The following is an 18,154-nucleotide window of genomic DNA, read 5'->3' on the forward strand; positions in this document are numbered from 1 at the left end:
TTATATGAATATCAGCCACCTAGAGCTGTCCGCATATCTAACCGCTAGTTTAAACGTCGCTAGCACTAATGACAAATGATGGATCTGAGAATTAACTCTGTAGCGTATGTTGTGGTGCTAAAGTGCACACACTGAACTCATTTCTTTGCCTCATGCGGTCCCCCATTTTCCTCACAAGCGGCTGACGCTCAATAGAAAATTCATGGGTTCACTTAGTACTACAACATACACTGCAGAGTAAATTCTCCGATCCATCATTTGTGTCCCTAGTGCTAGCGACACAACATTCATTGTTTTTTTTTTATTATTCAACACATTGATAACAAAGCACAGTTTTATTACAGAAAGCTGCCATTTTTCTCCCTGAAACATGACATTACGTACATCGTAGGATTATTTGTTGTGTACGGACGACGAATATTGAGTGAACCATGACCATAGCTTAGGCAGTGTTACAATGTGTTGAATAATAAAACAATTATCCAGCTCAATCTTGCGGAATATCCCCTGATTTTAGTCTACTCTGCCTACAGCCTCGCTGGCTAAGGATCAGGCGATATTCCGCGTGATGTCGCAGGATAATTGTTAAGTACTGTATTGATGCTGTTTCTTTTTCTTTTCCCTTTGCCATAGAGTTGCCGGGAAAGGACGTTACTCATATCATTCATGTGTTCAGCAGCAGATCTTGTATCTTATTTAACTGTTCCGATGGACGCAACAGCATACGCCGTGACGTCATATCACGTGGGCTTCAGGGTGGTCAAATACGCAAGGGCTGTGATAAGGGTCGTGAGACAGTACCCTTCTTCACCCATAAGGTACCTGACACACAAACAATCACAACGTTGTTAAAATTCAGCAGTTTGAAACAGGAAGTTTCTTATACTTTTATCGTGAAAGTTTGATGTCACAAACAAACAAACAAAGTGGCTTTTTCATATTCCTTTCTTTTTTTTAATATTTTGTTTTATACAGCAACAACAGCAAACCTTTATTACAACACACTGGATAGATTTATGCAAAAATTCTTCCACCCACAAGTAGCTGGCTAATCGAAGCGGGGGAAGAAAAAAAGGAAATAACAACACTAGCTGAAAACGTAACAAGTTAAAGATAAACTAATTTTATTTGAACCATTAGAAAAAAAAAGTAAAATTGGCTAAATTCCGATAGTTTAGCGTGGTAAAATTCGATGTCCTATCATTATATAATCTCAAGAGAAAGAAAGCAACTTCAAATATTACTCACTACATCGGGGGGATCAAATTTCGCTTCGCGAGAAAACACCATACACAGAGCCTGGGGCATGAAGTCCACCCCCGCACCTTTATGAAACACTTACCCTTCGGGAACAAACTCTTTCATGGCATCGCATTCGGAAACCAACTGCACTATTCCACTTCGAATGATAACAGTCATAACATAACGTAGTTATCCCTAGGGTATCAAGTCCATCCCCCTTTATAAAACACGTACCCCTCGGGTATAAACTGCGTCGAGTACCAACTGCGCCATTCCACTTCGAATGATAACATAACGCAGTTATCCCTAGGGTATCAAGTCCATCCCCCTTTATGAAACACTTACCCCTCGGGTATAAACTCTTCCATGGCATCGCATTCGGAAACCAACTGCGCCATTCCACTTCGAATGACAACAAAACTCAGAATTGGCAACAAATCGTCGCAACCACTATAATAAAAAAAAAAAAGTTATCAAGAAAGAATGAAATCGAGATCAAACAAAGCTGATCTGATTTGATTACAGAAAATCCCAAAGCACAGTATACATATTTCAACTTGTACAGGAGTCTGTGGCACCATCATAAAATTCAAACTTTTGCTCCAAAGGCCGTACAGGTCGAACGAAAATTCCAAAATTTGTGTACAAAAGAATTATCAATAATATCACCGAGAAGTAGGCTTTCAATAATTTCTTCCAAAGATTCAAAAGTTAGAACCACCTGCTTGTACTGCAAATTCTCAAACTCATTAATAATTCAAGACAAAAACAAAGGAAGAGCTTAATTATTATAAAATTTGGTGAAGTTTTGCTTTGAATTTCTCCAAGAATTATTAATGGTTTGAGAAGCTATATCAAATGTGTGGGGCCAAACACCTTGAAGTAAGTTGAAAAAAAAAAAAGCTCGGATGCGCCTCGTCTTTCACCCACTTCTCGCCTGGAAATCGGAAGAAACAATCTTTCTCGTGTTTGAAACATTCCTTCTCAAACTCATTAATAATTCATGCCGTCAAAAGCCAATAAATGACCTCCATTTCGGTCAGGTGGATGAATCTTGATACCCCAATGAAACACCAGATGAAACACCACCAGGTTTTCATCTGAGATGAAACATGTTTTTCATCTGAGATCAAACATTTGCATTTTAATGAGATTAATTTCTTATTGTTTCATTTGAGGAGACATGTCAAAAACTCGGGCTTCGTGCTTTATCACGGGTTCCAAATACCTCGAAACAGATGAAAGCACTCGGCCTGCGGCCTCGTGCTTTCATCTGTTTCTCAGTATTTGGAACCCGTGATAAACCACTCGCCCTCGTTTTTGACATATTACATGAAAGAGTGCGGTGAAATACGACAAAACCGCCTTTTATTTGAATGGTCAGCTCACGATGCCACCTTCTGGTGCAAAATAAACAGTATCACTTGAAAGCAACTTACTGCTATAAATACTGAGAAAGTGTATACGTACATAGCGGTTTCAGGGCTGTGGCGAGGTTTTCCTGTATTTTCCCAGTAATCTTCAACACACTGACAAATGCAACGTGATGTGCGAACTGTGAAAAGAAACAAATGAAGTATTGTCGAAAAAGAAGCGAACCACGTAAGCAACAACAAGAATTACTGAGCGCGCTCTGGCGAACCTGAAGAGAACAAGAGGAACTAAAGTGAAGCTTCAACAAGGAGCACTATTTTCGTGTGCGCTCGGGTGCTTCACTACTAACACGATCACGCTTGAGACAAATAAAGGACTTCTCGTGGTGACAAGCGCTGGATGAAACTTTAAGCTCATATATAATCCCGTGACACCGAGTGTGAATTAAAGGAACCGTGGAAAAATAATGCTGTTTACGTCTTTTCTTCACGACAATTACACGTGCCTGTCCTCGAAAACGATAGCTTTGGTAAAATAACTGCCAACTAACTAGAATGCGATTAATCGTTATCTGGAAACTTGTTACCTGGCGACTCGCGGCTTCATCCCTCGCCGGCCAGTTCTCGGTTCTCGGCTCGAGCATGCACACCACAAAAAATAACTAACGCGCAGTCTAGAAAATACCGACACTTAAATACTGTACAAGTTATCTGAGGAGTACCTAAACATTCCAGCTTTTCCAAGGGGCAAAATAACGTCACCACTTTGTGAAGTTCTTCAACAGCCAGTTGGTATGGATAATTGTTTCCTGTAGAGTCGAGTACTTCCTAAAAGAAAACAAGAAGCAAAGGGTCGTTAGCTGGAAAAAATGTCCATCTTATGTTGTTAAGAAGATATCATCAAAACGTTTACATAATCTCTTATATGTAAAGGTGTGTTTATGTCAAAAGTTTCATTAGAATTGAACCATTTGTTTGCTCATCCATCGGTTTCGAAACCTATATCCGGTAGTTGAATAAGTATCAACACTTAAAGACATTCACCACAAACTCAGATGTGAGAATCATGACAACTGTGCGTTGCACGATTTTGTATACAACTTTTTAATACGCCAGAGGGTAGACGAAAGCCGCCGTTACACGTTGAAACTTTTAGCTGAAACTTGTGTGCAACGGCGAACGGAACCAGTTTCACGAAGTGGTGTTTCACGGTGGAACTCTTGTTTTTTCACCACTGCGACCGTTGCGAGCCGTTACAGTAGTAGAAAGCGGTTCTACTTTTCGTGAAACTTGTCTCGCAACGGAAGTTCGAAAAAGTTTCACGAAACCTACCATGTTACACGGTGCAACGCCTGCTGAAACTTGTTTCGCAGCGCCGTTGCACACAAGTTTCAGCTAAAAGTTTCAACGTGTAACGGCGGCTGAAGACGCTCAGATTTGGCGTTCAAAGTTTGCATGCAACACAGGATATATTGGAGTTACTCTCTTCATTTAGCCCCTACCTGATCTTCCATAAGAAGTCTCTGTGCCACTCCCAGCTCAAGGGGGCCTTTGCTGATGTGTGTCGACATCACATCGGCCAAAGTTATTTCTTTCTCGAAATTAACTTGTCTGTTGAGGAAAAAACCAAAAAGACTAATGTCAAAATCTCTTCCAGCAACACCGAGAGTGCATGTGTTTTGAGTCGCTCTGAGCTCGTGCTCACAACGATATAGATTTGAAAGATGTCGGGTAACTTCTTTTTAATTTAAGATGACGAACAAAATGTTTAGTTTAAGGTTCACGCTAATACAGAACCTGTTTCGAGCGGGCAACAGAAACAAAGCAAATGTGATGTTGTGTTATGATGTCTTTTTTCAGTCAGTATGCCTGTGTCACTAGTAAATTTCTCACAGTTCAGCTTTGACTGCAACGACATTTTAATAAACTTATTCGCGGTACAAGATAAGATAAAAACTTAAGTTTATTTCAGTGTTGAGGGTATATAGGCTTAGTACAAGCTAACTGGAAGCAAATGGCCAACTAATCTAGTCTATGTCATCAAACTGAACCTTTTATTGGCATCCCTGAAACAGGTAGTGGTGTGATCGTAAATATTATGTTAGTTTTAACGCATTCTCCTGTTGTTTTCTACTTCTAAGCAAAGGTCATTTTACCCAAGTTAGCGTAGAATGCAGTAGCGGGCCGGGGGTCCCACCCCGTCATTTTTCATACCAAAACCGAGCCCCCGTATTTGACGAAGAGAAGAAACTCGTGTGTTGAGAGTGGGCCCCCCAATTGCCGGTTGCGAAGTTCAAAAAGGGATTGGACCCTAGTTTACACATTGGTCAAATTACGTCGTATGAAGAAATGAACTCCATCGCTAGAAAGGTCACATAAAAATTAATAAGTTTACCAAGTTTGGTTATGTTTCATGGCGTAGTAACCAGGCCGTGACCTGTCAAAGGTAGCCCAAACTCCATACAAATGTCTCTAATTCTGAGATGGCGTCCACCACATCCATACAGTACCTATTTTTTTATGGTTTTGAAAGCCTTCTGCATGGTGCAACTTAACGACAGAACCTCAAACTTGGTAAACTAACTAATTTTAATGTGATCTTTCTTGTGATGGACTACAATTTCTGATTAAATGAAATTTAAAAACTCGTCCCAAGTCGTCGTTTGAACTACGGAACGGGCAATTACCTGAAGGTCTGGATCTGCTGCCGGCATGCGCTGTAACTTAAGGTGCGTTCTTTTGGGACTATTCCGGAATAGGAATACTCGGAATAGACGGTATTTGTGTTCTTTTGGGAGCTCTTCCGTTTTCGGAATAAACGGAATATCATTCTGCTCATTCTGCTCCCGATAGCAGAATGAACAGAATGGAAGGAATACGGTTTACTCGGAATACGCGCTCTTTTGGAAAATTTTTTGCGGGAAATCCTACGCGGCCTCTCGCGCGCGCAGACATAGTAGTTCTCAGGTCACCTCCGCCATGGGTATTCCGTTTCCAGATTAAAGGATCGTTCTTTTCAAAAATTGAAATTCCGTGTATTCTGTTATTCCTAAACCGGAATAAGAATAGCTAGGATAGCCTCAAACGAATGCACCTTTAACGTAACAACATACCTGAGAACTGCTAGCAGCATGGGCCACAAAGGTTTAAAGAAAGGAAACTCTAGAAAGGAATAGCACAGGTCACGGCCAGCTGCTGTGTCCAGCGGTTCGTAAGCAAGGATTAACAACTTCTGAAGTTTCTCTGAAATAATAAATCACTTTATTTAAGTGTCAATGTATTTAGCGCTGAGCACTAATTGGGGACACCTAGATCGAATTACGATCGAAAGATCCAAAGCGTCTTGACGTGAAAAGCCAAGAAAAAAAAACCTCACAAAGAAATTACATTAACATCCTGTTTTGGAGTGGAGATGGGGGGGGGGGGGGGGGGCAGAAATTTTGAAACCTACCTGTGGACTTCCAACAAAACTGAAAAAACTGTGGGGAAAATAACTACCTCATTTCTTAGTCACGGAAAGCCATATACGAGAAGTAACACAAACGACTTTTGGCGCGCTCGTGCAAAACAAATTTTTCAAATTTCGGTTGCGCCACCAGGAAATGCGTACATGGAAAACGTACCCGCTCCAGTATAGCAACGTTCTAAGCACGTGATTTTGCAAGGAAAAATTTAACGCGTTAATTTGCTCAGTTAGTACACGTACATCCTAAAAAGGATATTCATATTAACTGGGCACGGTCGTTACTTTTTTATACTGGAACAGGATGTCACTCTGACATCATTACGTTACATATTTTCACTGCATGCCATTCTTAAATGTTTATCAATAAAAGCACCCTGATTAAATATACCTACCAAGAAAAAATCTTACATCCACGAAAATGTCCTTCAACTGTTTCCTCACTTCATCAGTCGGCGGCACAATCCGCACATCCTGCTTCGTTCTACTGCTACGTTCCTCAAGCAGAGGTAATTCGGGCATCTGTGTGTCTTCTTTATCCTCAACGCCTTCTTCGCCTTCCTTCTTTTCGTCTCGTTCGTGTAAACTGTCGGGTGTTTGTAAGGCTTCTTCGTTGTAACTGATCTTGTTTGTCGCTTCGTTTGTATTGGGTTCCATTTGTTGGGCTTCTCCTTCATCGTTGCTGTTGCTACTGCTTGTACGGTCACCAGTGCATTGCTCTTCCTGCCTTGATATGAAATCGTTCGTCTCTACTGGATAAGTATCTTCTGTGGGTTGCTTCACTTGTTTGTCCATATCTGCATCAAAGTCTGCGTGAGGTTCAGTATCCGTTTGTTCAATCTGATCTGGTTCGTGTGTGTCATCTATATTGCTCTGCTCGGGAGAAGTTTCATTTCTAACTTCTGACGAATCTAACTGACTGGAAACGGAAGCTTCATTGTTTATATCAGTTGATTCATCAAGGTTTTCAGTTCTACTTCCAGCAATCTTCCCATTACTTACTTCTTCATTTTCATAACGTGATTCCTCATCTGTCATTTCACGCTTGTTGTCCGCAACAATACTTTCTTTTTCCTTCCCACCATTTTCCTCTCCACTGCTTTCCCACCCAAACATTTCATCCTCTAGGTCTTGAAAATAACTCTCCAAGTCCGTAGATCCGTCCGTTTCTTCAAGGACGGAGGAGTTTGGTCCATTTTTCGACTCATCAAGCTGTGCGTCCTCAGTTTGTGCAGTGTCTGATGAAGTTTCCTTGCCAAGAAGGTTCTTGAGGGTCGCTAAATCTATGCTGGACTTTTTACCTTCACTACCATATTCTGATGGAACGTTTTTCGAATCCATGTCAAGTGCTACTTCGTGATCGTCTCCTTCTTCGTCACACTTATCCTCCACGGTTTTATTACTTTCATTAACCGTTTCCTTAGCGATAGGTTCAGATGACAGTTTTTTCGTGTCTTCGTCAGCTTGCCTTAAAGAACTCGTGCTTTGCTTCCGATTTACTCTATCACCCTCGTGAACGTGCTCACTGTCTATAACTGGTGTAGGTTGTTGTTGGTCATGATGAACTTCACTCAATACAATATTACTTTCTTTGCTGGAAGCTATTCTTCCGCTTTTCACATCCGGGAAACCAACATCCTTCACTAGCGGAGCCAGTTTCCGGTACACGTAATACTGGTACTGGAGAAGGAACTGGGTCAGAGGATGGTCAGCTGAACTGCATGATGGGATCAAAATAATAGAGAGATTTACGAACACGTGACCATGTTTACCCTATATTGCCGCTTGCTGTTTTCAGTTTCTCAGTAAAACTGAGTAGTATTCTCATCCGTGTACTGATTTTTTCAAGAAAACGAAAGCGCAAATCTCACGTTTGCCATTCGCCGTAAACGCGATTCTAAACTCTCTCTAATATGCCAGTTACTTAACTGTACATTGAAAAACAAATCAATATATTGCAAACAATGAAATCGCATGATAATCACAAATTAGAAAATTGATATAAATGATTCAACCTGGGAAAAAAAGTGTTAAGAGACACTGACGTAAACAATATAGTGACTTGACTCACAGATATAAAGTTTACAACAATTCGTGACGATTGTTTTAATGCCTACAAATTTAAGAAGATCTGATAAATCTAACTTTGGAGCAGTTTTCAGTTGAGTGCCGTAAAACCAAAACCAAAGTAACTACTCTGACCAATCAAAACAAACATAAACAGCGCAATGAACCAATCAGAATTCGAAAAAAATACATGCAACCGGCGCCAAGCGAGGGAAAACGCGTGCGAGCGAGGCACGATTGGTTTTGGTTTTGCTTCTTATTGGTTGAAAAAGTGGCGCCAGTTTCGCCAACCAATCACAGCGTGTAGTGAAGGAAAACCAAGGCAAACACGAAATTACTTTCGAAACCGGCATACAACTGAAAACCGCTCTACTAATAATGAAGCATTAATATAATAGTGTAAAAACACTGTAAACTTACCTGAAAATCTTGGTTATTATTTCTTTAATTAACTTCGCATCCGTTGGCATAAGTTGTAATCTTTCACGTAAATGTTTTGGCCACACCTTTAAATCGCAATAAATTGAACAATTACTAAGAAGTAAGAACCATTGCAATGTACAATGTGCATGTCAACGTTCATGACTAAAAACTAAATTGTCGTTTGCTGATGAAAATGCAGACGTTTAGAACGGAGAGCTCACTCAATTAATAATGGGTAAGAGAAAACAAAAAATGGCAAAAATGCTCTCAAATTCCATTATGACAACACAAGCTTGCAGATGCACAAAAATCTTGAGGAAGACAACAAGAATGAGTGAATACTTGTTAAGGAGAAGTCCCAAGGGAGTACTCACCTATATAAGCTATTCAGGTATGAGCAGCACCAAAGGGTATGGTTTTTAAGCCGTTTTGAATTTTAAAGGTCAGGTCTCAAAAAGGCTACGGAAAATGACATATTTTGGCATGAAACAGTGTCAGGGTTTGGAGAACCAAGGTACACACCCCCACCAAAAATTCTGAGGAGTAACCCCCCCCCCCCCCCCCAAACCCATTTTTCCAAGACCAAATTTTGTTGCCATTCTGATAATCTGTAGTCCATAAAAGCCGTACTACAGTAATTTTTAAAAAAACTGGTCCATTATGAACTAACCGTTTCCTGTTCAAACTCCAGAATCTTTAGGTACAAAATTCGCTGATCTTGCTGTTCCTTTGTAGATAACACAGCTGGTCCAAACCGTCTACAGAACGACAAGCAAAAATGATTTTAGAAAATGACCACAAGTGTCTGCACTAACAAGCTATTGATACAAATTTCATACTCTTACTTATCTAGAGACTGAACACTGTAGTTATTAAAGTATAACCTACCTACCTAACCTACCTACCGTACGTTTGCATGTAGTAGTCATGTACTGCATGTATTGCAACAGTTGTTACATCATGATTGAAGGGCTAAGAGCATAACTGAGCTTATTATTGTTTCAGCTTAGGATTCACCAGAGTTTTTCTATGTGGACTTGAATTCCTTCAGGAAACATTGCTCCAATGATTTATCTGGTGCTTTGTGCTTTTATTGCAACTTAAGAACCTATGATTATGGGCAAGCTTTCCGTTTTATCACAAAGCAAAGCGCAGAAAAAAAGGAATCAGAGTGTCTTACATGATAACTAGTCTCCATACCAAAAAAGAGATTATCAGAGCAATTTCAATTTCAAGGCAAAAAAAATTCCTTCAAAAACTCATTAATAATTCATAAGCCCATTGACATATCAAATGGTCGATAAAACATCACGTGCAGTGGTTTTAAAACCCAATAAAACCTCCTCCTTATTAGTATGCCGTGTTTATCTCCTACGCTAATTTCCAACGTCCACAAAAGCATTGTTATGAACTCTCTTGACACGCTTTTCCAGGAATGTTTTTGACTCGCAGTGCTCGTGCTCGCAGCACGTGTGTTATCGGGTCTAAAACCACTTGGCTGCCCCCCGTTCTTTTAAATCCCGATAAGACACTGCTGCTCGTGTTTTAAACATTACATGAAGGTCTTGTATAAAACACAATAAATTAATTAGTGGTAAAAAAAGAAACAGTGCTGCTCACTAGTTAAAGGTTAACTACCTGTTTGTCTCCTCTTGCAGTCTTCGCTGCCGTTCAAGCAGTTTCTTCTTTATCTATTCTTTAAGTTAAAGATATTTTTAAATAATATTGCCAGTAGTACAAAACAAGAAAGGCACTTTAATAACCACGGTACACAGTCATATTAATCAGGAATTTCAATAAACTCCATCACCTGTTGCCCAAGAAAAATATCACATCATCATCATTTTAAGAAAAAAACACACAAGACAAACAGATATAACAACAGTTTAATTACATAATGATGTGAGTACACTGTAATAGGCATCACCTTGGAATAACCAAATTTAGCTTAATAAAATTTTATTTATCGTTAATAAAAGTAGAAAGGATACAGCTTGTTCCCTGGCTTGCGCAATGACAAGATTTTCTGACATTCTTCTCATTAAACCGAGATTCTGAAAAAAATTAACACAGGATTACAACTGTACACAATTTCAGTTAAAAAACAAAACAAACACTCATTTGAAAGTCCTCTCAACTGATTCAAAAGGAATTACAATCTAAAGAACCACTGACTACTGGCCATAAACATGCTGTTGTATTCAATAAGATGAGCTATTTGATTGAGGTAAAAAAAAGGCCATAATAAAGAGGATGAATTATTCTTCGGGTAATACATGTAGCTTTTCTGTTCTCCCAATGGCCACGGATTACTTTGTGACAAATCTTATCCTAGATACGGGCAATTTGTTGTTTTACGCAGTGATCATTTGTTACAAGTCGTCAGTGTAGCACATGTAAGCTGTGAACCGTAAGATAGGCAATTGCTTTTTTGTCCTATTAAACTGAAGAAGGCAGAAGGTTTTCAGCCAAAACATCTTTTTTTTTTCAAGTCAGAGTCTGGTATGTTTAAGATTGTATAACCCTAGATATATTATTATTTGGTTTTCCTAGAAAGTTTCAAAAGTGAATTTAAAAGAAATACAAGGTGACATGGCAATAACAATGGACATGTCATTTTTTCAATTTGCAGTTCTCGTCCAGCTATCTTACCCTTTGCATTACATCCTGATTTCTTCTTCCTTTGTTTGAATTCTGCATTCTTTCCCTGTAAGCTGCTATCAACTGTTTGTTTTCTTGGTAAGCTTTCTCCAGTGGATCATAGCTACCCGTTCTAAGACAGAAAGTCTTAAAGTTGACAAATTTGAAGGTAAGATAACAAGTTGATCAATACAAGTGTCACAAAATGTTCTCTTTGGGGATGCTCGGGAACAAACAAAACTTAGTTTCCATCTTATCATTTTATAGGCTCTGCCAGTTAAGTCCCACTACTTGATAGCATAGTTCCTCACTTTTATAATATTATAGTTATTACACATCGCTACTGTGAAGGAGGTTTGGAAATGTGATCTTAATTAACATAGAATTTTCTTAAGTGAACTTTTACTTAAATTCTCCAAGAATTATTAATGGCTTGAGAAGCTATATCAAACACATTAAAGAGCATTTTATCCTATTTCCAAACACCTTGACGTTAGTTAAAAAATCTTGGATGCACTTTGTTTCTTCAGCCCACTTCTCGGAGTTTGGAAATCAGATAAAACACTCTTCCTCTTGTTTAATAATTCAAGTCAGATACCTTGCCCCTTTAAATACAGTGTAACCTGAGTGATTAAGGGAGGGGAAAACCAACAAGAAAAGGGCCACTAGTTTATACGCATATCAAATAATCTGATTCTGGAAGACCGCCAAAAGAAGAAGCATAATTGAGCTCTGTTATGAAGGAAGCCTACGAAAACAGGTAAAGACCTAGATTTCATCATGTGCATCTTCCAATCAACTTTTCATGACTTCTTTCAGAACAAATCTAAGGAGATTATGTCCAACCCTAATTACTAATAGGAAATTTTTTTTGGAACAACATTCCTCAGACAGTTAAAGACAAACCTACTAAAAGAATGTTTAGAAAAGCACTCTATAAATATTACCTTGCTCAATATTGATGATACATTCCCTGCTCATTATTAATGATACTTTACTCCAATTATCTTCCTTTCCCTTTGTTTTTTTTTTCCTTTTGCTATATCTTTCTTTAAAGTTAATTTTTTTTATCCTACTTAGTTACTTTTCTTCTCAATTTACTTCCTTTAAAGGGGCACAGTATTAGTTTTACTAGAGGTGCCCCTCTACTCTCCTCCCCCTATTCGAGTTGTATTTTTGAATTGTATTTTTGAGCTGCGTGTTAGTCTTTGTTTTTAATACCACCAACTTCTGTATTTTGTGCTTAATATATGTAACAGTAAGAGTGGAGATTTTAAATAATAAAATGTCAAATGTCAAATGATGCCTCTAGTTTAGGGGTTGGGAATGATGCAAGCCTATCACATTTTCCTCAAGAAAGGAGGGCTTTAATATTAAAGAGGAGAGGTTTTTCCAAACAAGGAACTTTGAACAAAACTCCAACTTTGTCAAACGGTCATAACTTACATTGAAGCTAAGGGCTGTTTACCAGAAATACGATGTCATTAAGTCAATAACTGCATAATTATTAAGGTGACATTTCACCATCTGTCTGTTGAAATATTTTTGAACTATTTTTAACTGTGCCCTTCCACAACATGTGAACCATGGATTTCAAGCCTTGATCAGCCGTTATGTTTTTCACTGCCATCAATCATTGCGGCAGACCTCTCAGAAAAGAAACACTTCTAGATTAACATTTGGGAATATCAGATGGCCCGATCATATTCTCTGATAAGTGGATTTTGATCGACTTTGTCAGTTTCTGTATTTTTGAGGTCAACTAGTTACAACCATAATTATGATAGCATTAAAAAACACAAATCAACAGGTGGGTTGTCAGAGTTTACAAGTTATTGAAAGGCCACGGCAGAAAACTTCCACTCGTCCGCCCGTCCGAGATGAGTACTCTCGTATCTCGGACGAGTGGATTTCTAAAAGCACTTGTCCTACGGGACGAGTAGAGTTTCCCTAAAAAAGATGTTCTTTTCTACTGAGGTCTGAGTTCCCAAGCATTTTGCACTTGTTTCGCAAAGTTTGGTTTCTTTTCATGGCAACTTACCCGTTTTCGTTTTTGTTTTCCGAGAATATCTGGCTCTGTTGTTTCGATGAAGACTGGGATCCACATACCATATGGAAATGTTTGGAAATGTTTGTCGTTTGAGACAAGGCTTCATTAACACTTGAACGAGGCGATTACCGTTGTGGCAAGTTTTGTGATCATTAAAGAAGTAATAAAACCTTTTAATGTCTTTGCTGTCAGTCTAATAGAGTAAGTGTAATTTAAACGACGTGAAACGCTCCAAGCCATTCTGCTATATAAAAGGCGCTGGTGCTTTGAAAATGTCACATGACCCACCTAAAAAACGCGCGAAATAAAATCAGATCACATGCTAGGTTTTCACTGTAAGTGTACAAGATGTCAGCTAATCTGCTTGACCTATGGAAAATCGGTAGCAAAAGAAAACCTGACTGATCCAGCACAGAGGAACATCCTAAGGGTGAGAAAGTGAAAAAATATGAAGAAAGTCGCATTCAAAAATTCCAACCAACATGGAAAAACGATTTCCCTGGGTTAAATTTGACGCGGTGAAGAATGTCAAAATGTTCTGCATTGTGTGCCGCAAGTATCCGAAAGTAGCCGATAAAGCGAGCCGGCTTTATGTCAGCATCAATGGATCATCTGCCACTGGTTTTAACCGTGATTCTCTTGTGAGTCATGAGAAGAGCCATTCTCATTACTTTTGTTTTCAACGAGCTAAAAACGAAGAAAAACCAGAGCAGGTGACACCACTGCGAATAACCCGTAAAATCGATGAGGAGTCAAAGGAGAAACTGGAGAAACTTTTCAACACAGCACATTTGGTTGCAAAAGAAAACCTGGCCATGGCAAAGTTTGCATTAAAAAGTGCAAAGAACAACATATAATAACTGTTAATTAAAAGTAAATACTCGAGATTTGGTATAAAACAGATTATACAATTTCTACGTTTTTTTTATGATATTTTGTTATTCACCTTAATAATTTTTTCGGACTAGTGAATTTAACTTTCAGACAACCAGAATCTGAACGGTACTCGTCCAATGGACAAGTGGAATAAAAAAAAAAGTTTTTTGCCCTGAAGGCACAGCAATGTAGTACATAAAGGTAAATTTTAACCATTTAATGGGAGAACAAATAAATAGGAGAACATTTCTTTTTTTTTTGTTTTGGCTTCATACCAATGATATTGGAACTAAAAAGCATTGATGATTGGCTTTTATTAATTTTTATATTTCAGTTGTTAATTTACACAGTTTAAATACTCAATGGTGGAAGCAGATGCACTGCTCCATTGTTCTCTGTCAGGGGAAGGGAGGCCTTTGTAAACTGTGTTGCCATACATGGCAAAACCTGATATTCAGAGTGGGTGCATGGCTTTTAGAGAGAAACATAATACGTAGAGGAGGGGGGACCTAACTGAATGTTTACTGTATTGCAAACCTTCTATGGCGCGGCATTGGGGATCCAGGAGGTGAAGGAAGGTGAAGATATCCATCAGTTGAAGGTGCTGATAGAGTTGATCCTGGAGATGTTGAGTCAGCGGACAGCTTGGACGTTGCTCCATGTTGAGGTGCCAAGTGATCATGAGAATGATCTGACTGACTAGCATTGACAGTATTACTGTCAGAATACTTCCTTTGCGCACCTTGCGCCTTTTGAGCTTCAGGCTTCTGGGAGATTGATGCACCACTTGCTGAAGATCAAACAGAAGTAAATTAACCAAACCCAGATCAGTTTGTCTTGGGCTTGAGAGCTTAGTTTGGGCATTATCCCTTGTTATGTGATTTTTTATTCTGTACTTTGTTGTCCATTATATCTGTTAGTGGTCTCCAATAAAGAGCATATTTATTTATTTACTTATGCTGATAATGTCTTATCCAGCCTTAAATATTAACAACATGAAAATATAACAGATATAACTGTCATCTTGAAAAACAAACTTCACTGATAGGCTGTGCTGTACATTTGACTGAACTTCTTACCAATAGAAGAAATTATTGTGAGAGCTCTCTCCTGACATTGCTGAAGTAATCGAAATAACTTGGCAGTGTCACTGTTGTAAACTTGTCTCAGATCTATAGAGGGAGTGGACAAAAACATACAACAAATCTGTGAGTCAATATACAATGTACATCAGTTACTGACTAGAACAGGGTCCGAAATTGCGACTGACTGGTCGCCAATGCAACCAAAAATTAGGTGTTGGCGACCAGAAATTTAGAACTGGTCGCCAGCAGGCGACTAACCATCAGCATTTGACATTCTAAGCTAAAAGGGCTTTTTCTAAAAGAAAACATAAAGCTCCCGTGGACAGTTGTAGTAAAACGAAGCGACGATTTTACGATCGCCATATTTACCTGGCGCCATATTGTTTTTAGCGGCTTCCCCCAATCCAGATATCACGGGCGAAAACATGACGTGGTGAGATCCGGCAAGATCAAAAGCATCGGTGCTTTTATTTTATTAATAGTGACATGTCTGCGCGGTGGGGGACTGGTTTGAGCAATAAAAAAGTGTGAGGGTCTGGCACTAGCTTATTGATCGTCGTTGCATTGAGTCTAGGTATAGAAAGAGGCCCCCCATGTCTTGAACATAGAACTTAATAGGATACCAGCATACTTCCAACTAAATGGAAATAATAAGAGAAAGAAATCCGAAGCCTTCGCAAGAACATTGGCAAACACGCTTTTTGAGATGTAAGACACTGTTACCGTTACACGACTTTTGTGAGTCTCCTTTTATAGCTGTATGGGTTATATTGTGTTAAATGATAACATTTTCTTGAAAGGTTTAATTTTGTGCTTTACTATAAATTAAGGTGAATTATACCCTGGCCAGAGAGATTGTTTTCTTTAGTTTGCGGCAAATTAAGAGGCGAAGCCGCGATCGTGGCGTGGCAAGCAAGAAACCAAAAAAAAAAAAACAACAATAACACTTGCTTTTGGCGACCAAACCTTTCCATCTGGCGACAAAAATTTTTTGGTTAGTCGCCAGTTGGCTCCCTTAGGAAAAAGTTAATTTGGGACCCTGTAGAAAAGAAAGATAATGGTCCCTTGCCCCAGTTCACTCAAGGTAAACTACCAGCAACAAAACAGTTTGTCATGAGCAGCTCGTAACAAGGTAACCTATCATTAATTCAGGACCAGAAATTTTAAAATGGACAGTCAAGTATTTAGGATACAAAATCCAAAGTGCATACAAGAATATTTGACCTTCATTTTTATAAATAATAATAATAATAATAATAATAATAATAATAACAATAACAATAATAATAAATTAATAATAATAATAATAATTTATAATAATAATAATAATAATAATAATAAAAATATAATAATAATAATTTATTAGGATTTAACTTTCAATCACTACAGAAGTTTTCAGAAAGGTCCAACTAAAATTTAAGAAGACCACATAATTAAAACAAGATGCAACAGTCACCCTTGGGGACTTTGTTAACAAGTAACTCCTTGTCTTCTAAGGCCAGCAGGGAACCACTGCATAATACATCACTTTATAAATTTGATTATAAATATACAACAAAAATGCCAAACCTTTGTCCCAGGCATCATCTTTCAAAACTTGAGATATGTAAATCATACAACTCAGGTACTGACAATATGCTTCCTGTCAAGAAAAGTGAACAAATAAACCCGATGTGCATAAATTTAACATTCTGTATATAAACGTCATAATTTCTAACTCTAGACTTACATGTAACTACCATCAAACCCAAATTTTACAATAACTGTCAAATTCCTGTGTGCTAATTGGCTCCTAGACATTCTCTATAAGAGTACAAACAATAAAAATGATGTCACATGTAATGCAGGCATTCTCTTAACGGATAATAAAGCACATTCGCTCATACTTTTCCCATATTATTGTAAAAAACAAATCAACAGTAGTTTTCTATGGTTTATACTCTTTAAATAGACCATAAAATGTCCAAAACTTGGCAGTGAAACCACTCGCCTGTAGCTCATGGTTCCACTTGAGTTCTGAACATTTTTTGGCGTCATTTTATGGTCTATAAGAGTATAGAACATAGAAAACTGCCATTGATTTGTTAAATACATGTCAATATCTTTAGGACCAAGCCGGAAAGTAAAACAACATTAATTTATAGAATGGTGGGAAGTGGGAGACTCATGGGAGCAAGACCACTGAAAAACATCCTGCATACAGCTGTCATCGGTTCAACTCCGGTTGGGAGAACTCAAAATTTCTTTTTCCAGGGTATAGCTGTGTCACTGATGGAAAAAATACCTCTGTCACAATTTGTCAGGCTTAAAACATAACAGCACATTATGATTATCAGAATCGAAATATCTGACAAAAATCAGACATTTAAGGCGTTGTGAGTATCGATTTTGCTGCTGTTTTAATCGATTTTCGTTTAATTTAATTTTAATATAAACTGTCTTTGATTGATCGATTTTCACTTAACTGGGCGCACCACACCCCATCCAGGACTCTGTAATGATGTCACTCGGCTGTAAAAGGATGACTGTAACTCTTGTATAATAGACAAGTGCTCAAAGACTAGCTAGATTTACCTGGCTACTATATTCTATTAAAATATAATGAAAATATTAAAGATAATCTGCGCTAACGTACTATGCACAATTTTCAATTTCAGACCTATGTATATATTAAATTTATCCGACAATTTATCCAAAAAAAGAACAATTAAATTAAAGTCTTGATACCTTTGTTTTGTTTTCCGAGTCGAGCCTGATGGCGTCTCCGACAGATCGAAGCGCCAGGGGCATACAATCAGCAATACCTTCAGCCATATTCTGGTGCAATAAAACTAAAAAACGTTGATGAATCCCCTGAAAATAACGTACTCCATCAACCCCACCAACCCCACCACTCTACGTCGGCCATCTTGAATATGCCTGCAATGCTATCTGG

The 18,154-nt window shown here is 38.4% G+C and overlaps 1 protein-coding gene across 1 annotated transcript; it reads right to left on the bottom strand.

Annotated features, from left to right (window-relative positions):
• Positions 1-606: 606 nt before the first annotated feature.
• Positions 607-18,136, bottom strand: LOC146476306 (VPS9 domain-containing protein 1-like). The gene is made up of 16 exons (XM_085114879.1): positions 17,947-18,136; positions 16,789-16,861; positions 15,214-15,306; positions 14,672-14,924; positions 11,221-11,341; positions 10,560-10,622; positions 10,207-10,259; positions 9,239-9,326; positions 8,566-8,651; positions 6,474-7,795; positions 5,729-5,858; positions 4,118-4,226; positions 3,338-3,443; positions 2,713-2,797; positions 1,588-1,692; positions 607-822 (listed from the first exon to the last, which is right to left on the bottom strand). Exons 1-16 carry the CDS (start codon positions 18,031-18,033, stop codon positions 741-743), a joined length of 2,856 nt encoding a protein of 951 aa, XP_084971005.1. The 5' UTR covers positions 18,034-18,136; the 3' UTR covers positions 607-740.
• Between the last annotated feature and the right edge of the window lie 18 nt (positions 18,137-18,154).

Source organism: Pavona decussata, unplaced genomic scaffold (genome assembly GCF_977016875.1).
Source record: "Pavona decussata unplaced genomic scaffold, jaPavDecu1.1 SCAFFOLD_78, whole genome shotgun sequence".
Taxonomy (NCBI): domain Eukaryota; kingdom Metazoa; phylum Cnidaria; class Anthozoa; order Scleractinia; family Agariciidae; genus Pavona; species Pavona decussata.